The following is a 23,903-nucleotide window of genomic DNA, read 5'->3' as shown; positions in this document are numbered from 1 at the left end:
CCATCCACCCCACCCCACCCCCACCCCCACCCCATTGATGTTTTTTTTACAGCTGGGAGGCTGTCCAGTTTCCTTTTAGGCAAGCCCAGCAATCTGTGCCAGAAGGTTTCATGAAAGGAAAAAATACATATACCTTTTAAAAACCCCACCTTTTCCTGCAGGGGGAACCAGTCTGTTCACATGGCCTCCCCCAGCATACCTGATGTTTATTAAGCCTGGTGTTTTATCAGGAGCCAGTAGAACAACTAGATCTGGGTTCAGTAGCACATTGGCAGTGGCGTATCTGCCAAGGGATAAGGCAGTGTCCCTCTGTCCCCTGCGCCACCTCAATCTCGGTCACGCTAGTGCAAAATTATGGGGCCCTACACATGACCTGAAGTTCCGCTGCCTCGTTGTTTTTTTTAGTGCCCTCAACCCTGCCAATGTTGTCATTGACATGGGCAGGGTTGAGGGCGCCCTCCCTTGCTCCCAACTCCCAGACAGCAGCTGGCAGTCCCTTCTGCCCTCCCCTGTGGGGAAGCCAGAAATTACTGCCATTCCCCGGCCTCCGAGACCTGCTTGTATAAGCACTGAGGCTGGGGGTGGGGCTTGGGGAGGCATGGCCACATCCCAGGGGCAGGTGAGGCCATGCCCCCTGAGCCCCGCCCCTGGCTACAGTGCTTATAAAAGCAGCTCTCCAAGGCCAAGGGACAGCAGTTGCTTCTGGCCTCCCCGGAGAGGAGGGCAGAAGGGACTGCCGGCTGGGAGCTGGCTGCCAGCTGGGAGACTTATCTGGGAGCCGGGGTGGCAGCCGAGCTGGGGGCGCAGAGCCCCACCCCCCAGGTGCAGGGGGCACCATTTCCCCAGATATGCCTCTGCACCTTGGAGACTAATATTGTAATATTTTAACAGGGCTTTTAACCCCATTATGTAAGCCGCCCTAGGACTTTGGTGTAGGGTGGGGCATAAATGGAATGAATGAATGAATGAATGAATGAATGAATGAATGAATGAATGAATGAATGAATGAATGAATTTTCAAAAGCTTACGCTCCAAAAAGTCTCCAAGGGGCTACTAGACTTGAATTTAGCTGTTTTTTGTAATGTCCAGTCAGGTACTCCAGATAGCTTCAGGCAGCATACAGTGGGCAAAGCCACCACCTGTTCCCCTGGTATTCTGCCTCTGAACATGGAGGCTCCATTTAGCTGTCACAGCCAATAACATCTTCCTCTTGCATAATCTTCTCTCATTGTGGAGCCTATGATCTGATAGAAAGGCAACATTGGCTAGTGGTCAGTGTCAGACAAAGATGCAGGAGACCCAAGTTTGAATCCCCGTTCTGCCAAGGAGGCTTCCGAGTGACCTTGGATCAGTTATACTCCCTCAGCCTCACCTCTCTCAACGTCAAAGTCAAATTACCTTTATCGGCATTCAGACACAAAAAGATATAATAAAACTTATTAGCTGTAACTCCTTCAACTAAAACGTCTGGTTATACTTTTACACTCGGCTTGCGCAAGACAGTTTGCGGAGGGCTAGGCCGTTTCCTCATGTTTAAGGTTGATTTGAATCATAACTAGTGTTAAAAATGTGGCCACTATCGCTGTTGTGTCCAGATCTTTGATTAAGTTGTCACCATTAGATGCATAAGACCCTTTTTAACTAGATGCCCCTCCAGAGAAAAGCGTTGGCAAGAAAATATTTTGCAAATCGATTAGTAAGTGTGTAAGAGTGGCATCCAGCAAAATTAATCCCTCGTGTGGTGGAATTTGTTCGTATCTGCCATAGGTAACGTTGGATGGAAAAACTTTTAGACGTGCCAACCAGAGGTGGGATCCAGCAGGTTCTCACAGGTTCCCGAAAGTAGGTTACTAATTATTTGTGTGTGCTGGGAGGGGGTTAAAAATGGGTGATTTTGCCACGTGATTTTTGCCTTAGTTACGCCCCTCCTCTCAGCAGTAGCGCGCAGAACTGGAAGCAGTCTAGCAGGAGGTGCACCGGGCGCGGCGCAAGCAGCCTGCGCCTTCGCGCAAGTAATTCGCTTCTCTCAATCTGGCGACCAGCGCAGCCGCCGCGTCCCTGCCAATGTTCCCAGGAATGCCCTCCTGCCCCAGAATGCCCGGCCACTCGTCGCGTCGTGCCCAGCCCCACCTTACTGGCTTATGCTACAGTTTGAATCCCACCACCATGGGAACCTGTTACTAAAATTTTTGGATCCCACCACTGGTGCCAACATAAAGTTCCGTTGAACTAGAGTTACTAGACGCAGGGGTCTGCAACCTGCGGCTCTCCAGATGGAGAGACGATGGCCAATTGGCCATGCTGGCAGGGGCTGATGGGATTTGTAGTCCATGAACATCTGGAGAGGTTGCAGACCCCTGACTGCGGGGAAGCACAGTGGGGCATTTGTATCTTATAGGCTCACCTACCTCACAGGGTTGTGGTGAGGATAATTTGGAGAAGGGAAAGATGTAAGCCACTTGGGATCTCCAGTCTGAAAAGCACAGAATAAATCCATAAACAAATATATGAATAAAAATAACTTAATTAAGCAGTGGCGTAGTGGTTAAGAGCAGGTGCACTCTAATCTGGAGAACCAGGTTTGATTTCCCCACTCTGCCACTTGAGCTGTGGAGGCTTATCTGGAGAACTAGATTAGCTTGTGCACTCCAGCACATGCCAGCTGGGTGACCTTTGGGCTAGTCACAGTTTTTTGTAGCTCTCTCAGCCCCACCTACCTCACAGGGTGTTTGTTGTGGGGGGGGGGAAGGGAAAGGAGATTGTCAGCCCCTTTGAGCCTCCTTACAGGAGAGAAAGGGGGAAAATAAATCCAAACACTTCTTCTTCTCTTCTTAATAATTCTGTCCTGAAACTATTGCCCATCAATCTTATTGCCCAGCTGTTCTTGTGTTCTTCCTCCGGCATGTGGCCATTGGGGGGGGGGGCATCAAAAACATGGCGAGCTTCTTCCCCCTCCCTCCCAGTTCATAAGCTCCAGTTCATTTTAATCACCGGTTCATGTTATCATGGCACCAATGAAGAACAGATAGAATGGCGCGCTCCCCTTCCATGAATATGCTCCATGGGTCCCCAGTGGGTATTTCATAAATCAGGTGCATCTCTAAACTGGAACCCCGTTCCTCCTGGCAATTTTTCTAATTATTAGCAAAATAATAGCACCTTCGTGTTTTGTAGAAATGCGGCCGCATATGTGGGGAAATCTTGTTAGGAGCCAACAGTGTTTGTAGGCCTGCACAGATTGCTAACTGCGCTCTTTGGAAACACGAGGCCCATTAGAACCCAGAAGATAATCTGGCTGTCAAATTTGGCAGACGTTGGGAAGGTTTTTTTTTTTTTAAACTCCAGAGCAACCAAGACTCTCACTAATCCCCTGTCTTCCGGTACTTAATTTTATTGTATTTAATGTTGCAAGTTTTTTTCCTTGCGCATAATAAACGGAACAGACCACGGGGAACTTTCTCTTTGCAAACCCCGTTGAAATGAACGGACTGTGGTACCAGCAAGAGAGACTTTAATTTTCAGCGAGGTGTGTGAACTGGACACTCAGGTGACCTAGTCCCATTATTGTAGTTTGTTGGGCCCCATCAAACTGGGAGCACAAAGGAATTAAAGATGGAGAGCTATTTTTTCCAAGAGATCTCTTTTTTTCTCTTCTACAAGTGAAGTTTGGCGTTCCGATGCTAATTGGGCGGAGAACACTGTAGCAACCCCTACCGACAGACTAGTCACCAGCAATACAACAATATATTTAAAACATCAGCAGTGGCGTAGGAGGTTAAGAGCTCGTGTATCTAATCTGGAGGAACCGGGTTTGATTCCCAGCTCTGCTGCCTGGGTTGTGGAGGCTTATCTGGGGAATTCAGATTAGCCTGGCGCACTTTAATAACACACGCCAGCTGGGTGACCTTAAGAAGTCAATAAGGTTCTCGAAGCTGAGCTCTCAGTCTTCCACCTACCTCACAGAGTGTTTGTTGTGAGGGGGGAAGGGCGAGGAGATTGTAAGCCCCTGCAGATTGTAAGTCTCCTGCAGGAGAGAAAGGGGGGATAGAAATCCAAACTCTTCTCTTCTTCTTCTAAATGGTGAGTGCGAGTTCGAAGCACAAAACGAAAACACTCACATGCTAAGAATGTCCAAGCTCGGAAAAGGTTGGGGACTGCCACTTGGTGCAAGATCAGGGACCTTAGCTTGGTGTACTGGTTAAGAGCAGGTGGACTCCAAGGCTCCTTCCGCACATGCAGAATAATGCCCTTTCAAACTGCTTTCAGTGCTCTTTGAAGCTGTGCGGAATGGCAAAATCCACTTGCAAACAGTTGTGAAAGTGGTTTGAAAACGTATTATTTTGCGTGTGTCAAAGGGGCCTAACCTGGAGAGCTGGATTTGATTCCCCACTCCTCCACATGAACAGTGGACTGTTATCTCGTGAAGCAGATTTGTTTCCCTGCTCTTACATTCCTTCTGGGTGTCCTTGAGCTAGTCACAGTTCTCTCAGGACTCTCTCAGCCCCACCTACCCCACAAGCTGTCTTTTGTGGGGAGAGGAAGGGGAAAGGATTTGTAAGCCACCTTGAGCGTCCTCACAGGAGAGAACGGCGGGGTATAAATCCAATCTCTTCGTCTTCATTCCAAGTTTAAAAGGGGCTTGGACAGATTTATGGAGGAGAAGTCGATTTATGGCTACCAATCTTGATCCTCCTTGATCTGAGATTGCAAAGGAGCTCCTTGGGGCAGACCTCAGGGTGATCGGGAGCAACAGCCGCGAGAAGGCCATTGCTTTCACATCCTGCATGTGAGCTCCCAAAGGCACCTGGTGGGCCACTGCGAGTAGCAGAGAGCTGGACTAGATGGACTTTGGTCTGATCCAGCTGGCTTGTTCTTATGTTCTTATGTTCTATGTTCAAGTTATGGCCAAGCGATGTCCCAGCCGGCTGAGCATTTTCATTTGGCCCTCAAGCTGCTCAAGGATTTGTTAGGAGAACCAAAGTGTTAGCGCAGAAGGAAAAGAGTGAAAGAAAGAAAGAAAACAGCAAGTGATATAAAGTAAGAGAAATGAAGAAAATGAGACAGAGAAAAGGAATTTGGAAAGGGTTTTAGATTTACCAGAAGGTTATTTCTTCCTTCTCCCCATTATTTAGGAAAATAATGGAGAGAAAAAGAGTCTGGTAAAAACACAGCTTAAAGTCATTTCACAGAATCATAAAAAGTGTCTTTGTTAAGAAAAAGCATTCAATGTTCCTACATTCCAGAAAAAGATACATCTTATGCTTGTGTGAAAAGACAAAGCTCATGAAAATAATGTCTTCAACTAAAACATATCTAAAAGCAAAGACCCGGAAAATAGAAAATAGAAATAAAGCATTTAAACATTTCAACTGAAGTATACTTATATGTAACTTAAGCAAGTTTTCTTGAAGACATTTGAGTATTAAGAATTATGGCTCAGAAATAGCAAAAGGTACTTTGCTTTCCAAAACAGCCCTGTTGTCTCTTCCCACATTCAAAAAAAAAAAAGATACTTTTACTTAGCAATGAGCTAAGAAAGTGTGTGTAGAAAAATAACTGACCAAGCAGAATTAAAGCAAAGAAAGAGAGTCAAGCCATGTGAGAAACTATATTCTTCAGAATGCTATTTAACAATGTATCGCCATGATTAACAATGATGGGAATACTGAAACGTCATGAATTGACAGGGTTTGGCTTTGCAACATTTATGATGCATCAGCTGTCTTTATCCTATAACCATGGTGGCGAACCTTTGGCACGGTTGCCAGAGGTGGCACTTAGTGCCCTCTCTGTGGTCCCCCCACCCCCCCCCCCCCCCACCCCCCCCCCCCCCCACCCCCCCCCCCCCCCACCCCCCCCCCCCCCCACCCCCCCCCCCCCCCACCCCCCCCCCCCCCCACCCCCCCCCCCCCCCACCCCCCCCCCCCCCCACCCCCCCCCCCCCCCACCCCCCCCCCCCCCCACCCCCCCCCCCCCCCACCCCCCCCCCCCCCCACCCCCCCCCCCCCCCACCCCCCCCCCCCCCCACCCCCCCCCCCCCCCACCCCCCCCCCCCCCCACCCCCCCCCCCCCCCACCCCCCCCCCCCCCCACCCCCCCCCCCCCCCACCCCCCCCCCCCCCCACCCCCCCCCCCCCCCACCCCCCCCCCCCCCCACCCCCCCCCCCCCCCACCCCCCCCCCCCCCCACCCCCCCCCCCCCCCACCCCCCCCCCCCCCCACCCCCCCCCCCCCCCACCCCCCCCCCCCCCCACCCCCCCCCCCCCCCACCCCCCCCCCCCCCCACCCCCCCCCCCCCCCACCCCCCCCCCCCCCCACCCCCCCCCCCCCCCACCCCCCCCCCCCCCCACCCCCCCCCCCCCCCACCCCCCCCCCCCCCCACCCCCCCCCCCCCCCACCCCCCCCCCCCCCCACCCCCCCCCCCCCCCACCCCCCCCCCCCCCCACCCCCCCCCCCCCCCACCCCCCCCCCCCCCCACCCCCCCCCCCCCCCACCCCCCCCCCCCCCCACCCCCCCCCCCCCCCACCCCCCCCCCCCCCCACCCCCCCCCCCCCCCACCCCCCCCCCCCCCCACCCCCCCCCCCCCCCACCCCCCCCCCCCCCCACCCCCCCCCCCCCCCACCCCCCCCCCCCCCCACCCCCCCCCCCCCCCACCCCCCCCCCCCCCCACCCCCCCCCCCCCCCACCCCCCCCCCCCCCCACCCCCCCCCCCCCCCACCCCCCCCCCCCCCCACCCCCCCCCCCCCCCACCCCCCCCCCCCCCCACCCCCCCCCCCCCCCACCCCCCCCCCCCCCCACCCCCCCCCCCCCCCACCCCCCCCCCCCCCCACCCCCCCCCCCCCCCACCCCCCCCCCCCCCCACCCCCCCCCCCCCCCACCCCCCCCCCCCCCCACCCCCCCCCCCCCCCACCCCCCCCCCCCCCCACCCCCCCCCCCCCCCACCCCCCCCCCCCCCCACCCCCCCCCCCCCCCACCCCCCCCCCCCCCCACCCCCCCCCCCCCCCACCCCCCCCCCCCCCCACCCCCCCCCCCCCCCACCCCCCCCCCCCCCCACCCCCCCCCCCCCCCACCCCCCCCCCCCCCCACCCCCCCCCCCCCCCACCCCCCCCCCCCCCCACCCCCCCCCCCCCCCACCCCCCCCCCCCCCCACCCCCCCCCCCCCCCACCCCCCCCCCCCCCCACCCCCCCCCCCCCCCACCCCCCCCCCCCCCCACCCCCCCCCCCCCCCACCCCCCCCCCCCCCCACCCCCCCCCCCCCCCACCCCCCCCCCCCCCCACCCCCCCCCCCCCCCACCCCCCCCCCCCCCCACCCCCCCCCCCCCCCACCCCCCCCCCCCCCCACCCCCCCCCCCCCCCACCCCCCCCCCCCCCCACCCCCCCCCCCCCCCACCCCCCCCCCCCCCCACCCCCCCCCCCCCCCACCCCCCCCCCCCCCCACCCCCCCCCCCCCCCACCCCCCCCCCCCCCCACCCCCCCCCCCCCCCACCCCCCCCCCCCCCCACCCCCCCCCCCCCCCACCCCCCCCCCCCCCCACCCCCCCCCCCCCCCACCCCCCCCCCCCCCCACCCCCCCCCCCCCCCACCCCCCCCCCCCCCCACCCCCCCCCCCCCCCACCCCCCCCCCCCCCCACCCCCCCCCCCCCCCACCCCCCCCCCCCCCCACCCCCCCCCCCCCCCACCCCCCCCCCCCCCCACCCCCCCCCCCCCCCACCCCCCCCCCCCCCCACCCCCCCCCCCCCCCACCCCCCCCCCCCCCCACCCCCCCCCCCCCCCACCCCCCCCCCCCCCCACCCCCCCCCCCCCCCACCCCCCCCCCCCCCCACCCCCCCCCCCCCCCACCCCCCCCCCCCCCCACCCCCCCCCCCCCCCACCCCCCCCCCCCCCCACCCCCCCCCCCCCCCACCCCCCCCCCCCCCCACCCCCCCCCCCCCCCACCCCCCCCCCCCCCCACCCCCCCCCCCCCCCACCCCCCCCCCCCCCCACCCCCCCCCCCCCCCACCCCCCCCCCCCCCCACCCCCCCCCCCCCCCACCCCCCCCCCCCCCCACCCCCCCCCCCCCCCACCCCCCCCCCCCCCCACCCCCCCCCCCCCCCACCCCCCCCCCCCCCCACCCCCCCCCCCCCCCACCCCCCCCCCCCCCCACCCCCCCCCCCCCCCACCCCCCCCCCCCCCCACCCCCCCCCCCCCCCACCCCCCCCCCCCCCCACCCCCCCCCCCCCCCACCCCCCCCCCCCCCCACCCCCCCCCCCCCCCACCCCCCCCCCCCCCCACCCCCCCCCCCCCCCACCCCCCCCCCCCCCCACCCCCCCCCCCCCCCACCCCCCCCCCCCCCCACCCCCCCCCCCCCCCACCCCCCCCCCCCCCCACCCCCCCCCCCCCCCACCCCCCCCCCCCCCCACCCCCCCCCCCCCCCACCCCCCCCCCCCCCCACCCCCCCCCCCCCCCACCCCCCCCCCCCCCCACCCCCCCCCCCCCCCACCCCCCCCCCCCCCCACCCCCCCCCCCCCCCACCCCCCCCCCCCCCCACCCCCCCCCCCCCCCACCCCCCCCCCCCCCCACCCCCCCCCCCCCCCACCCCCCCCCCCCCCCACCCCCCCCCCCCCCCACCCCCCCCCCCCCCCACCCCCCCCCCCCCCCACCCCCCCCCCCCCCCACCCCCCCCCCCCCCCACCCCCCCCCCCCCCCACCCCCCCCCCCCCCCACCCCCCCCCCCCCCCACCCCCCCCCCCCCCCACCCCCCCCCCCCCCCACCCCCCCCCCCCCCCACCCCCCCCCCCCCCCACCCCCCCCCCCCCCCACCCCCCCCCCCCCCCACCCCCCCCCCCCCCCACCCCCCCCCCCCCCCACCCCCCCCCCCCCCCACCCCCCCCCCCCCCCACCCCCCCCCCCCCCCACCCCCCCCCCCCCCCACCCCCCCCCCCCCCCACCCCCCCCCCCCCCCACCCCCCCCCCCCCCCACCCCCCCCCCCCCCCACCCCCCCCCCCCCCCACCCCCCCCCCCCCCCACCCCCCCCCCCCCCCACCCCCCCCCCCCCCCACCCCCCCCCCCCCCCACCCCCCCCCCCCCCCACCCCCCCCCCCCCCCACCCCCCCCCCCCCCCACCCCCCCCCCCCCCCACCCCCCCCCCCCCCCACCCCCCCCCCCCCCCACCCCCCCCCCCCCCCACCCCCCCCCCCCCCCACCCCCCCCCCCCCCCACCCCCCCCCCCCCCCACCCCCCCCCCCCCCCACCCCCCCCCCCCCCCACCCCCCCCCCCCCCCACCCCCCCCCCCCCCCACCCCCCCCCCCCCCCACCCCCCCCCCCCCCCACCCCCCCCCCCCCCCACCCCCCCCCCCCCCCACCCCCCCCCCCCCCCACCCCCCCCCCCCCCCACCCCCCCCCCCCCCCACCCCCCCCCCCCCCCACCCCCCCCCCCCCCCACCCCCCCCCCCCCCCACCCCCCCCCCCCCCCACCCCCCCCCCCCCCCACCCCCCCCCCCCCCCACCCCCCCCCCCCCCCACCCCCCCCCCCCCCCACCCCCCCCCCCCCCCACCCCCCCCCCCCCCCACCCCCCCCCCCCCCCACCCCCCCCCCCCCCCACCCCCCCCCCCCCCCACCCCCCCCCCCCCCCACCCCCCCCCCCCCCCACCCCCCCCCCCCCCCACCCCCCCCCCCCCCCACCCCCCCCCCCCCCCACCCCCCCCCCCCCCCACCCCCCCCCCCCCCCACCCCCCCCCCCCCCCACCCCCCCCCCCCCCCACCCCCCCCCCCCCCCACCCCCCCCCCCCCCCACCCCCCCCCCCCCCCACCCCCCCCCCCCCCCACCCCCCCCCCCCCCCACCCCCCCCCCCCCCCACCCCCCCCCCCCCCCACCCCCCCCCCCCCCCACCCCCCCCCCCCCCCACCCCCCCCCCCCCCCACCCCCCCCCCCCCCCACCCCCCCCCCCCCCCACCCCCCCCCCCCCCCACCCCCCCCCCCCCCCACCCCCCCCCCCCCCCACCCCCCCCCCCCCCCACCCCCCCCCCCCCCCACCCCCCCCCCCCCCCACCCCCCCCCCCCCCCACCCCCCCCCCCCCCCACCCCCCCCCCCCCCCACCCCCCCCCCCCCCCACCCCCCCCCCCCCCCACCCCCCCCCCCCCCCACCCCCCCCCCCCCCCACCCCCCCCCCCCCCCACCCCCCCCCCCCCCCACCCCCCCCCCCCCCCACCCCCCCCCCCCCCCACCCCCCCCCCCCCCCACCCCCCCCCCCCCCCACCCCCCCCCCCCCCCACCCCCCCCCCCCCCCACCCCCCCCCCCCCCCACCCCCCCCCCCCCCCACCCCCCCCCCCCCCCACCCCCCCCCCCCCCCACCCCCCCCCCCCCCCACCCCCCCCCCCCCCCACCCCCCCCCCCCCCCACCCCCCCCCCCCCCCACCCCCCCCCCCCCCCACCCCCCCCCCCCCCCACCCCCCCCCCCCCCCACCCCCCCCCCCCCCCACCCCCCCCCCCCCCCACCCCCCCCCCCCCCCACCCCCCCCCCCCCCCACCCCCCCCCCCCCCCACCCCCCCCCCCCCCCACCCCCCCCCCCCCCCACCCCCCCCCCCCCCCACCCCCCCCCCCCCCCACCCCCCCCCCCCCCCACCCCCCCCCCCCCCCACCCCCCCCCCCCCCCACCCCCCCCCCCCCCCACCCCCCCCCCCCCCCACCCCCCCCCCCCCCCACCCCCCCCCCCCCCCACCCCCCCCCCCCCCCACCCCCCCCCCCCCCCACCCCCCCCCCCCCCCACCCCCCCCCCCCCCCACCCCCCCCCCCCCCCACCCCCCCCCCCCCCCACCCCCCCCCCCCCCCACCCCCCCCCCCCCCCACCCCCCCCCCCCCCCACCCCCCCCCCCCCCCACCCCCCCCCCCCCCCACCCCCCCCCCCCCCCACCCCCCCCCCCCCCCACCCCCCCCCCCCCCCACCCCCCCCCCCCCCCACCCCCCCCCCCCCCCACCCCCCCCCCCCCCCACCCCCCCCCCCCCCCACCCCCCCCCCCCCCCACCCCCCCCCCCCCCCACCCCCCCCCCCCCCCACCCCCCCCCCCCCCCACCCCCCCCCCCCCCCACCCCCCCCCCCCCCCACCCCCCCCCCCCCCCACCCCCCCCCCCCCCCACCCCCCCCCCCCCCCACCCCCCCCCCCCCCCACCCCCCCCCCCCCCCACCCCCCCCCCCCCCCACCCCCCCCCCCCCCCACCCCCCCCCCCCCCCACCCCCCCCCCCCCCCACCCCCCCCCCCCCCCACCCCCCCCCCCCCCCACCCCCCCCCCCCCCCACCCCCCCCCCCCCCCACCCCCCCCCCCCCCCACCCCCCCCCCCCCCCACCCCCCCCCCCCCCCACCCCCCCCCCCCCCCACCCCCCCCCCCCCCCACCCCCCCCCCCCCCCACCCCCCCCCCCCCCCACCCCCCCCCCCCCCCACCCCCCCCCCCCCCCACCCCCCCCCCCCCCCACCCCCCCCCCCCCCCACCCCCCCCCCCCCCCACCCCCCCCCCCCCCCACCCCCCCCCCCCCCCACCCCCCCCCCCCCCCACCCCCCCCCCCCCCCACCCCCCCCCCCCCCCACCCCCCCCCCCCCCCACCCCCCCCCCCCCCCACCCCCCCCCCCCCCCACCCCCCCCCCCCCCCACCCCCCCCCCCCCCCACCCCCCCCCCCCCCCACCCCCCCCCCCCCCCACCCCCCCCCCCCCCCACCCCCCCCCCCCCCCACCCCCCCCCCCCCCCACCCCCCCCCCCCCCCACCCCCCCCCCCCCCCACCCCCCCCCCCCCCCACCCCCCCCCCCCCCCACCCCCCCCCCCCCCCACCCCCCCCCCCCCCCACCCCCCCCCCCCCCCACCCCCCCCCCCCCCCACCCCCCCCCCCCCCCACCCCCCCCCCCCCCCACCCCCCCCCCCCCCCACCCCCCCCCCCCCCCACCCCCCCCCCCCCCCACCCCCCCCCCCCCCCACCCCCCCCCCCCCCCACCCCCCCCCCCCCCCACCCCCCCCCCCCCCCACCCCCCCCCCCCCCCACCCCCCCCCCCCCCCACCCCCCCCCCCCCCCACCCCCCCCCCCCCCCACCCCCCCCCCCCCCCACCCCCCCCCCCCCCCACCCCCCCCCCCCCCCACCCCCCCCCCCCCCCACCCCCCCCCCCCCCCACCCCCCCCCCCCCCCACCCCCCCCCCCCCCCACCCCCCCCCCCCCCCACCCCCCCCCCCCCCCACCCCCCCCCCCCCCCACCCCCCCCCCCCCCCACCCCCCCCCCCCCCCACCCCCCCCCCCCCCCACCCCCCCCCCCCCCCACCCCCCCCCCCCCCCACCCCCCCCCCCCCCCACCCCCCCCCCCCCCCACCCCCCCCCCCCCCCACCCCCCCCCCCCCCCACCCCCCCCCCCCCCCACCCCCCCCCCCCCCCACCCCCCCCCCCCCCCACCCCCCCCCCCCCCCACCCCCCCCCCCCCCCACCCCCCCCCCCCCCCACCCCCCCCCCCCCCCACCCCCCCCCCCCCCCACCCCCCCCCCCCCCCACCCCCCCCCCCCCCCACCCCCCCCCCCCCCCACCCCCCCCCCCCCCCACCCCCCCCCCCCCCCACCCCCCCCCCCCCCCACCCCCCCCCCCCCCCACCCCCCCCCCCCCCCACCCCCCCCCCCCCCCACCCCCCCCCCCCCCCACCCCCCCCCCCCCCCACCCCCCCCCCCCCCCACCCCCCCCCCCCCCCACCCCCCCCCCCCCCCACCCCCCCCCCCCCCCACCCCCCCCCCCCCCCACCCCCCCCCCCCCCCACCCCCCCCCCCCCCCACCCCCCCCCCCCCCCACCCCCCCCCCCCCCCACCCCCCCCCCCCCCCACCCCCCCCCCCCCCCACCCCCCCCCCCCCCCACCCCCCCCCCCCCCCACCCCCCCCCCCCCCCACCCCCCCCCCCCCCCACCCCCCCCCCCCCCCACCCCCCCCCCCCCCCACCCCCCCCCCCCCCCACCCCCCCCCCCCCCCACCCCCCCCCCCCCCCACCCCCCCCCCCCCCCACCCCCCCCCCCCCCCACCCCCCCCCCCCCCCACCCCCCCCCCCCCCCACCCCCCCCCCCCCCCACCCCCCCCCCCCCCCACCCCCCCCCCCCCCCACCCCCCCCCCCCCCCACCCCCCCCCCCCCCCACCCCCCCCCCCCCCCACCCCCCCCCCCCCCCACCCCCCCCCCCCCCCACCCCCCCCCCCCCCCACCCCCCCCCCCCCCCACCCCCCCCCCCCCCCACCCCCCCCCCCCCCCACCCCCCCCCCCCCCCACCCCCCCCCCCCCCCACCCCCCCCCCCCCCCACCCCCCCCCCCCCCCACCCCCCCCCCCCCCCACCCCCCCCCCCCCCCACCCCCCCCCCCCCCCACCCCCCCCCCCCCCCACCCCCCCCCCCCCCCACCCCCCCCCCCCCCCACCCCCCCCCCCCCCCACCCCCCCCCCCCCCCACCCCCCCCCCCCCCCACCCCCCCCCCCCCCCACCCCCCCCCCCCCCCACCCCCCCCCCCCCCCACCCCCCCCCCCCCCCACCCCCCCCCCCCCCCACCCCCCCCCCCCCCCACCCCCCCCCCCCCCCACCCCCCCCCCCCCCCACCCCCCCCCCCCCCCACCCCCCCCCCCCCCCACCCCCCCCCCCCCCCACCCCCCCCCCCCCCCACCCCCCCCCCCCCCCACCCCCCCCCCCCCCCACCCCCCCCCCCCCCCACCCCCCCCCCCCCCCACCCCCCCCCCCCCCCACCCCCCCCCCCCCCCACCCCCCCCCCCCCCCACCCCCCCCCCCCCCCACCCCCCCCCCCCCCCACCCCCCCCCCCCCCCACCCCCCCCCCCCCCCACCCCCCCCCCCCCCCACCCCCCCCCCCCCCCACCCCCCCCCCCCCCCACCCCCCCCCCCCCCCACCCCCCCCCCCCCCCACCCCCCCCCCCCCCCACCCCCCCCCCCCCCCACCCCCCCCCCCCCCCACCCCCCCCCCCCCCCACCCCCCCCCCCCCCCACCCCCCCCCCCCCCCACCCCCCCCCCCCCCCACCCCCCCCCCCCCCCACCCCCCCCCCCCCCCACCCCCCCCCCCCCCCACCCCCCCCCCCCCCCACCCCCCCCCCCCCCCACCCCCCCCCCCCCCCACCCCCCCCCCCCCCCACCCCCCCCCCCCCCCACCCCCCCCCCCCCCCACCCCCCCCCCCCCCCACCCCCCCCCCCCCCCACCCCCCCCCCCCCCCACCCCCCCCCCCCCCCACCCCCCCCCCCCCCCACCCCCCCCCCCCCCCACCCCCCCCCCCCCCCACCCCCCCCCCCCCCCACCCCCCCCCCCCCCCACCCCCCCCCCCCCCCACCCCCCCCCCCCCCCACCCCCCCCCCCCCCCACCCCCCCCCCCCCCCACCCCCCCCCCCCCCCACCCCCCCCCCCCCCCACCCCCCCCCCCCCCCACCCCCCCCCCCCCCCACCCCCCCCCCCCCCCACCCCCCCCCCCCCCCACCCCCCCCCCCCCCCACCCCCCCCCCCCCCCACCCCCCCCCCCCCCCACCCCCCCCCCCCCCCACCCCCCCCCCCCCCCACCCCCCCCCCCCCCCACCCCCCCCCCCCCCCACCCCCCCCCCCCCCCACCCCCCCCCCCCCCCACCCCCCCCCCCCCCCACCCCCCCCCCCCCCCACCCCCCCCCCCCCCCACCCCCCCCCCCCCCCACCCCCCCCCCCCCCCACCCCCCCCCCCCCCCACCCCCCCCCCCCCCCACCCCCCCCCCCCCCCACCCCCCCCCCCCCCCACCCCCCCCCCCCCCCACCCCCCCCCCCCCCCACCCCCCCCCCCCCCCACCCCCCCCCCCCCCCACCCCCCCCCCCCCCCACCCCCCCCCCCCCCCACCCCCCCCCCCCCCCACCCCCCCCCCCCCCCACCCCCCCCCCCCCCCACCCCCCCCCCCCCCCACCCCCCCCCCCCCCCACCCCCCCCCCCCCCCACCCCCCCCCCCCCCCACCCCCCCCCCCCCCCACCCCCCCCCCCCCCCACCCCCCCCCCCCCCCACCCCCCCCCCCCCCCACCCCCCCCCCCCCCCACCCCCCCCCCCCCCCACCCCCCCCCCCCCCCACCCCCCCCCCCCCCCACCCCCCCCCCCCCCCACCCCCCCCCCCCCCCACCCCCCCCCCCCCCCACCCCCCCCCCCCCCCACCCCCCCCCCCCCCCACCCCCCCCCCCCCCCACCCCCCCCCCCCCCCACCCCCCCCCCCCCCCACCCCCCCCCCCCCCCACCCCCCCCCCCCCCCACCCCCCCCCCCCCCCACCCCCCCCCCCCCCCACCCCCCCCCCCCCCCACCCCCCCCCCCCCCCACCCCCCCCCCCCCCCACCCCCCCCCCCCCCCACCCCCCCCCCCCCCCACCCCCCCCCCCCCCCACCCCCCCCCCCCCCCACCCCCCCCCCCCCCCACCCCCCCCCCCCCCCACCCCCCCCCCCCCCCACCCCCCCCCCCCCCCACCCCCCCCCCCCCCCACCCCCCCCCCCCCCCACCCCCCCCCCCCCCCACCCCCCCCCCCCCCCACCCCCCCCCCCCCCCACCCCCCCCCCCCCCCACCCCCCCCCCCCCCCACCCCCCCCCCCCCCCACCCCCCCCCCCCCCCACCCCCCCCCCCCCCCACCCCCCCCCCCCCCCACCCCCCCCCCCCCCCACCCCCCCCCCCCCCCACCCCCCCCCCCCCCCACCCCCCCCCCCCCCCACCCCCCCCCCCCCCCACCCCCCCCCCCCCCCACCCCCCCCCCCCCCCACCCCCCCCCCCCCCCACCCCCCCCCCCCCCCACCCCCCCCCCCCCCCACCCCCCCCCCCCCCCACCCCCCCCCCCCCCCACCCCCCCCCCCCCCCACCCCCCCCCCCCCCCACCCCCCCCCCCCCCCACCCCCCCCCCCCCCCACCCCCCCCCCCCCCCACCCCCCCCCCCCCCCACCCCCCCCCCCCCCCACCCCCCCCCCCCCCCACCCCCCCCCCCCCCCACCCCCCCCCCCCCCCACCCCCCCCCCCCCCCACCCCCCCCCCCCCCCACCCCCCCCCCCCCCCACCCCCCCCCCCCCCCACCCCCCCCCCCCCCCACCCCCCCCCCCCCCCACCCCCCCCCCCCCCCACCCCCCCCCCCCCCCACCCCCCCCCCCCCCCACCCCCCCCCCCCCCCACCCCCCCCCCCCCCCACCCCCCCCCCCCCCCACCCCCCCCCCCCCCCACCCCCCCCCCCCCCCACCCCCCCCCCCCCCCACCCCCCCCCCCCCCCACCCCCCCCCCCCCCCACCCCCCCCCCCCCCCACCCCCCCCCCCCCCCACCCCCCCCCCCCCCCACCCCCCCCCCCCCCCACCCCCCCCCCCCCCCACCCCCCCCCCCCCCCACCCCCCCCCCCCCCCACCCCCCCCCCCCCCCACCCCCCCCCCCCCCCACCCCCCCCCCCCCCCACCCCCCCCCCCCCCCACCCCCCCCCCCCCCCACCCCCCCCCCCCCCCACCCCCCCCCCCCCCCACCCCCCCCCCCCCCCACCCCCCCCCCCCCCCACCCCCCCCCCCCCCCACCCCCCCCCCCCCCCACCCCCCCCCCCCCCCACCCCCCCCCCCCCCCACCCCCCCCCCCCCCCACCCCCCCCCCCCCCCACCCCCCCCCCCCCCCACCCCCCCCCCCCCCCACCCCCCCCCCCCCCCACCCCCCCCCCCCCCCACCCCCCCCCCCCCCCACCCCCCCCCCCCCCCACCCCCCCCCCCCCCCACCCCCCCCCCCCCCCACCCCCCCCCCCCCCCACCCCCCCCCCCCCCCACCCCCCCCCCCCCCCACCCCCCCCCCCCCCCACCCCCCCCCCCCCCCACCCCCCCCCCCCCCCACCCCCCCCCCCCCCCACCCCCCCCCCCCCCCACCCCCCCCCCCCCCCACCCCCCCCCCCCCCCACCCCCCCCCCCCCCCACCCCCCCCCCCCCCCACCCCCCCCCCCCCCCACCCCCCCCCCCCCCCACCCCCCCCCCCCCCCACCCCCCCCCCCCCCCACCCCCCCCCCCCCCCACCCCCCCCCCCCCCCACCCCCCCCCCCCCCCACCCCCCCCCCCCCCCACCCCCCCCCCCCCCCACCCCCCCCCCCCCCCACCCCCCCCCCCCCCCACCCCCCCCCCCCCCCACCCCCCCCCCCCCCCACCCCCCCCCCCCCCCACCCCCCCCCCCCCCCACCCCCCCCCCCCCCCACCCCCCCCCCCCCCCACCCCCCCCCCCCCCCACCCCCCCCCCCCCCCACCCCCCCCCCCCCCCACCCCCCCCCCCCCCCACCCCCCCCCCCCCCCACCCCCCCCCCCCCCCACCCCCCCCCCCCCCCACCCCCCCCCCCCCCCACCCCCCCCCCCCCCCACCCCCCCCCCCCCCCACCCCCCCCCCCCCCCACCCCCCCCCCCCCCCACCCCCCCCCCCCCCCACCCCCCCCCCCCCCCACCCCCCCCCCCCCCCACCCCCCCCCCCCCCCACCCCCCCCCCCCCCCACCCCCCCCCCCCCCCACCCCCCCCCCCCCCCACCCCCCCCCCCCCCCACCCCCCCCCCCCCCCACCCCCCCCCCCCCCCACCCCCCCCCCCCCCCACCCCCCCCCCCCCCCACCCCCCCCCCCCCCCACCCCCCCCCCCCCCCACCCCCCCCCCCCCCCACCCCCCCCCCCCCCCACCCCCCCCCCCCCCCACCCCCCCCCCCCCCCACCCCCCCCCCCCCCCACCCCCCCCCCCCCCCACCCCCCCCCCCCCCCACCCCCCCCCCCCCCCACCCCCCCCCCCCCCCACCCCCCCCCCCCCCCACCCCCCCCCCCCCCCACCCCCCCCCCCCCCCACCCCCCCCCCCCCCCACCCCCCCCCCCCCCCACCCCCCCCCCCCCCCACCCCCCCCCCCCCCCACCCCCCCCCCCCCCCACCCCCCCCCCCCCCCACCCCCCCCCCCCCCCACCCCCCCCCCCCCCCACCCCCCCCCCCCCCCACCCCCCCCCCCCCCCACCCCCCCCCCCCCCCACCCCCCCCCCCCCCCACCCCCCCCCCCCCCCACCCCCCCCCCCCCCCACCCCCCCCCCCCCCCACCCCCCCCCCCCCCCACCCCCCCCCCCCCCCACCCCCCCCCCCCCCCACCCCCCCCCCCCCCCACCCCCCCCCCCCCCCACCCCCCCCCCCCCCCACCCCCCCCCCCCCCCACCCCCCCCCCCCCCCACCCCCCCCCCCCCCCACCCCCCCCCCCCCCCACCCCCCCCCCCCCCCACCCCCCCCCCCCCCCACCCCCCCCCCCCCCCACCCCCCCCCCCCCCCACCCCCCCCCCCCCCCACCCCCCCCCCCCCCCACCCCCCCCCCCCCCCACCCCCCCCCCCCCCCACCCCCCCCCCCCCCCACCCCCCCCCCCCCCCACCCCCCCCCCCCCCCACCCCCCCCCCCCCCCACCCCCCCCCCCCCCCACCCCCCCCCCCCCCCACCCCCCCCCCCCCCCACCCCCCCCCCCCCCCACCCCCCCCCCCCCCCACCCCCCCCCCCCCCCACCCCCCCCCCCCCCCACCCCCCCCCCCCCCCACCCCCCCCCCCCCCCACCCCCCCCCCCCCCCACCCCCCCCCCCCCCCACCCCCCCCCCCCCCCACCCCCCCCCCCCCCCACCCCCCCCCCCCCCCACCCCCCCCCCCCCCCACCCCCCCCCCCCCCCACCCCCCCCCCCCCCCACCCCCCCCCCCCCCCACCCCCCCCCCCCCCCACCCCCCCCCCCCCCCACCCCCCCCCCCCCCCACCCCCCCCCCCCCCCACCCCCCCCCCCCCCCACCCCCCCCCCCCCCCACCCCCCCCCCCCCCCACCCCCCCCCCCCCCCACCCCCCCCCCCCCCCACCCCCCCCCCCCCCCACCCCCCCCCCCCCCCACCCCCCCCCCCCCCCACCCCCCCCCCCCCCCACCCCCCCCCCCCCCCACCCCCCCCCCCCCCCACCCCCCCCCCCCCCCACCCCCCCCCCCCCCCACCCCCCCCCCCCCCCACCCCCCCCCCCCCCCACCCCCCCCCCCCCCCACCCCCCCCCCCCCCCACCCCCCCCCCCCCCCACCCCCCCCCCCCCCCACCCCCCCCCCCCCCCACCCCCCCCCCCCCCCACCCCCCCCCCCCCCCACCCCCCCCCCCCCCCACCCCCCCCCCCCCCCACCCCCCCCCCCCCCCACCCCCCCCCCCCCCCACCCCCCCCCCCCCCCACCCCCCCCCCCCCCCACCCCCCCCCCCCCCCACCCCCCCCCCCCCCCACCCCCCCCCCCCCCCACCCCCCCCCCCCCCCACCCCCCCCCCCCCCCACCCCCCCCCCCCCCCACCCCCCCCCCCCCCCACCCCCCCCCCCCCCCACCCCCCCCCCCCCCCACCCCCCCCCCCCCCCACCCCCCCCCCCCCCCACCCCCCCCCCCCCCCACCCCCCCCCCCCCCCACCCCCCCCCCCCCCCACCCCCCCCCCCCCCCACCCCCCCCCCCCCCCACCCCCCCCCCCCCCCACCCCCCCCCCCCCCCACCCCCCCCCCCCCCCACCCCCCCCCCCCCCCACCCCCCCCCCCCCCCACCCCCCCCCCCCCCCACCCCCCCCCCCCCCCACCCCCCCCCCCCCCCACCCCCCCCCCCCCCCACCCCCCCCCCCCCCCACCCCCCCCCCCCCCCACCCCCCCCCCCCCCCACCCCCCCCCCCCCCCACCCCCCCCCCCCCCCACCCCCCCCCCCCCCCACCCCCCCCCCCCCCCACCCCCCCCCCCCCCCACCCCCCCCCCCCCCCACCCCCCCCCCCCCCCACCCCCCCCCCCCCCCACCCCCCCCCCCCCCCACCCCCCCCCCCCCCCACCCCCCCCCCCCCCCACCCCCCCCCCCCCCCACCCCCCCCCCCCCCCACCCCCCCCCCCCCCCACCCCCCCCCCCCCCCACCCCCCCCCCCCCCCACCCCCCCCCCCCCCCACCCCCCCCCCCCCCCACCCCCCCCCCCCCCCACCCCCCCCCCCCCCCACCCCCCCCCCCCCCCACCCCCCCCCCCCCCCACCCCCCCCCCCCCCCACCCCCCCCCCCCCCCACCCCCCCCCCCCCCCACCCCCCCCCCCCCCCACCCCCCCCCCCCCCCACCCCCCCCCCCCCCCACCCCCCCCCCCCCCCACCCCCCCCCCCCCCCACCCCCCCCCCCCCCCACCCCCCCCCCCCCCCACCCCCCCCCCCCCCCACCCCCCCCCCCCCCCACCCCCCCCCCCCCCCACCCCCCCCCCCCCCCACCCCCCCCCCCCCCCACCCCCCCCCCCCCCCACCCCCCCCCCCCCCCACCCCCCCCCCCCCCCACCCCCCCCCCCCCCCACCCCCCCCCCCCCCCACCCCCCCCCCCCCCCACCCCCCCCCCCCCCCACCCCCCCCCCCCCCCACCCCCCCCCCCCCCCACCCCCCCCCCCCCCCACCCCCCCCCCCCCCCACCCCCCCCCCCCCCCACCCCCCCCCCCCCCCACCCCCCCCCCCCCCCACCCCCCCCCCCCCCCACCCCCCCCCCCCCCCACCCCCCCCCCCCCCCACCCCCCCCCCCCCCCACCCCCCCCCCCCCCCACCCCCCCCCCCCCCCACCCCCCCCCCCCCCCACCCCCCCCCCCCCCCACCCCCCCCCCCCCCCACCCCCCCCCCCCCCCACCCCCCCCCCCCCCCACCCCCCCCCCCCCCCACCCCCCCCCCCCCCCACCCCCCCCCCCCCCCACCCCCCCCCCCCCCCACCCCCCCCCTCCCCCCCCCCCCCCCCCCCCCCACCCCCCCCCCCCCCCAAACCCCCCCCCCCCCAAGCCCCGCCCCCCCCCCAAACCCCCCCCCCCCCCCAATGTTTAGTAGAAACGTAATCTTCCCCACAGCGGAGTATTCATTAAGCACTACAGGACAAGGAGCAAAAAGTCTGGTCCTAGATCCCTCGTATTTGGGGCAGTCGAGCAATATATGTTCCATGGTTTGAATCGCTGTGATACAATGAGGACATTTCCGCTCTTGCAAGTCGATTTTTTTGAACCTTCCTTGTAACATAGAGCAAGGGAAGGAGTTACAACGAGCCCTAGTGATTATCCATCTATGCTTGGGGTCCTGAAGTAAACTCAAATAATCTGCCATGTGATTGATTTTAAATTTGATGTTAAAAAAGAGTGGGGAGCAATTGCTTCTCGCCTTGTCCTGCAGAACTTGAAACTCTTGATCTAGCAGTCGCCTTTTTAATTGAGAGAAGATTTCAGAAGCAGGCAGAATTTGCAAGGCTTCCCAGGAAAATCCCAGGGAAAGTATTTTAGTTTCCACTGCCCGCCATCACTTAGAGATGAATACTAGTTAGAGAAAGTGCAACCAGGTTTTCTGTCACAATACGGGAGGGTATTTTGACCAGCCAACAGTTCTCTTTATAGCCTGAATCTCGGCATAGACTCGGTTGACCGTATCTTCTCCACTATTCAGGCAGACGCCGAACTGCAGGAGTTCTTTAAGAACAAGGAGGACGTGGGTAGAGCCATCCTTCAAAGCGATGAAGCCCTCACAGAGAAAGAGAGGGAAGCTGCAGGTAAGGGCCTGGCAAAACCCTTATGCATGCGAATGGACAACTCCGCATCAGAAGTGTTGTTTTCAGGGTAGGAACGGCCCAAGCTCCTCTCCCTCATTGAGGGGAACCTCACCATTGGATAACAACATCCCTGGGGGAATTTTATTTCCTGGGTTTTTCCAGGCTTCCTGTCTCTAAGTGGTACAAATCTATGACATGCTTCTAAACAACTCAAATAGTGAAGAAGAGGCCCTTTATGCACGCGGTACTTATCTTGTGGTTGTTTGCTCTGCGGTGAGGTCTCCCTGCATTACATATGAGGAAGTGCCCTTCTAATGCCTCTGAGCCAAGCCACCATTTTGCTTTCCTCCAGGCCAGGTGGTTGGTTGCTGCCTTTTTTGGGAGCAGTTTTAACAATCTATTGCTCCTGCGAAAGTGTCAAAATATTTTTTTAAAAAAGAAGCCCCGTCGATCTTCTAGAAATGCCAGTTGAGGAGTGGGTGGCACTGCTCCTGTGTGGGCAGGGAAGGTGGGGAGGAGCAGAAAACCTGGAAGAAGGCAAACATACACTGATCTGCTTCCCTTTCCCTGTGCAGGCAAGGGGAAAGTCACACTTTACCAACTTTCACAAACCACGGGGATTATTTGATCTGAGGCGCAGTGAGTTTGGCAAGGGGTGGTGAAGTCGTTACGGGCGACGCAAGGAATAGGCGAGACGCAGCGATATCATCCAGCGGAGAGAAGCCAGCAGCAGGCTAATCTGCAGGTTGCAGGCTAATCTGCCGAGCTGTGGTCCCTGGCCCCTTTTATTAGGGTTTTTGGGAAGGCGGGAGAGCAGGAGAATGTTGCACAATACATGACTCATAGGGGCTGCGTGCGTGCAGGAGGAAACGTTCCTGTCTGGGCCTAATCCATACCTGGGGGTATGTACCCTTTGTCCCTTTGTCCAGGACATCTTGTGACCCGTGAGTCATGGGGGTCTTGTGACCGGTGAGTCTGCTTGCCCAGAGGGCAACAGATGGCGCAGGCATTCCTGTGCACTGTCTGAAGCTCTGCCGGGTTCGCTGGCTCACCCCTACAGGGTGGGAAACATGTGTGCAACCAAAGATCTGACCTGAAGGAAATGTAGGTTCGCTGCTGGGCAGACCACAGGTGCATTAATGGCCAGAGAAGCCCTTTACTTGAGAAGGAACAAATGAATTAAATCTGATCAAACAATGGCCTCTAGAACAGGACACACCAAACTTCTGGTCTGGATGCATGTTAAACTAATTCAGGTGTGGGCGCCATACCTGTAAAAGATTTCTTTTCTTCCTGGTCCAGATGCCAAAGCAAGAGCGGAGGAAGCAGAGCGGAAAAATGAGATCCAGCGGCGGCGGCAGGAGGACTTGGAGCAGAAGCTGGAGGACCAGAGGCGAAGTCACGAAGCAAACATTCAGTACCTGAAGGAGAAGATGGAGGGAGACCGGGAGAAGATGTTGAAAGAGCAGAACAAGATGCTGGAGAGTAAACTCCGGGTAACTGTCGCAGGAAATGCCTGCCCCTTGGCAAAAAAGAGGGGAGGGGGTTGGGGTAGATTGCCTCTACAGCATCACATCCCCACTGAACACCTTTACCAGGTAATACCCCAAATCTTCCCCCAAATTCCAAGCCAGACTTAGCAACTCTGGAGAAATCTCACTCCTCTGCTTGTGATCTAATAATCCTGATGTTCTAATCTGTAGGAGCAAAGGACGATGCTGGAGGCCGGATTCAAGAAACACTCCGATCAGCTGAATGAGGAGATCGGTCAGCTAAGAAGACAGAGTGAAAACGTCAGGAAGCCATCTTGGCTCTCCGATATCCTGGATGCTGCTTCGCTGGTGCTCCCCGGCTGTTTCGGCAAAGCTGTCGGGATAGTTTCCAATTTGTTCCGGCGCTTGTGACCGAGTGGAGGGGAAAGGGGCTGATTCTCCGCTCCTCCGTTCACGCTCTCCTGCCAATGTGCACAGTGCCTGCTGCTTTGTTTTAGAACAAATGTTTGGCTTTTTCCGCACAAGTCTCCCAAAACGTTTGCAAAACATTTGCTAAAAAGTTTCACTCCCCCCGCCCCGTTTGTCTGCGACTGGCCCTCTCAAAATGTATCCCGGCTGCCATTTTGTGTTTTTTCTCCTGTTTAAAAAAAATTCTCAGTGGATTCGATGCTTCAGGGCTTCACAGCCTCATGGTGTGATTCCCCACACGTCATGCACTCAAAGCTTCAACGATTAAGCCCCCCAAATAAAAAGAAGAACTGACAAAGATACATGGGTGAGATGACGAAGCGAGTCCGGAAAGCGGCACCGAGGAGGAAATCCGGGGACTGTAGAGAGGCACGGGAAACTTGAGCAGCAAGTGAAAACATTTTGGAAACTTTTGCAGGAAAAG

The 23,903-nt window shown here is 76.5% G+C and overlaps 1 protein-coding gene across 1 annotated transcript in view; it reads left to right on the top strand.

Annotated features, from left to right (window-relative positions):
- The first annotated feature begins 598 nt into the window (after positions 1-598).
- The window catches only part of LOC125435504 (guanylate-binding protein 6-like), a 23,552-nt gene continuing 247 nt past the window's right edge, over positions 599-23,903 (top strand). The window contains exons 1-4 of the mRNA XM_048501700.1: positions 599-619; positions 21,416-21,518; positions 22,821-23,014; positions 23,222-23,903. The exon at positions 23,222-23,903 is cut by the window's right edge and continues 247 nt beyond it. Coding sequence (XP_048357657.1) covers positions 599-619; positions 21,416-21,518; positions 22,821-23,014; positions 23,222-23,422 — 519 coding nt within the window. The 3' untranslated portion in view covers positions 23,423-23,903. The remainder of the gene's footprint in view (positions 620-21,415; positions 21,519-22,820; positions 23,015-23,221) is intronic.

The sequence above is a fragment of the Sphaerodactylus townsendi genome, linkage group LG06, assembly GCF_021028975.2.
Source record: "Sphaerodactylus townsendi isolate TG3544 linkage group LG06, MPM_Stown_v2.3, whole genome shotgun sequence".
Classification (NCBI taxonomy): domain Eukaryota; kingdom Metazoa; phylum Chordata; class Lepidosauria; order Squamata; family Sphaerodactylidae; genus Sphaerodactylus; species Sphaerodactylus townsendi.
The sequence above is the reverse complement of the archived record's forward strand: the minus strand, read 5'-3'. Positions and strand labels throughout refer to the sequence as shown.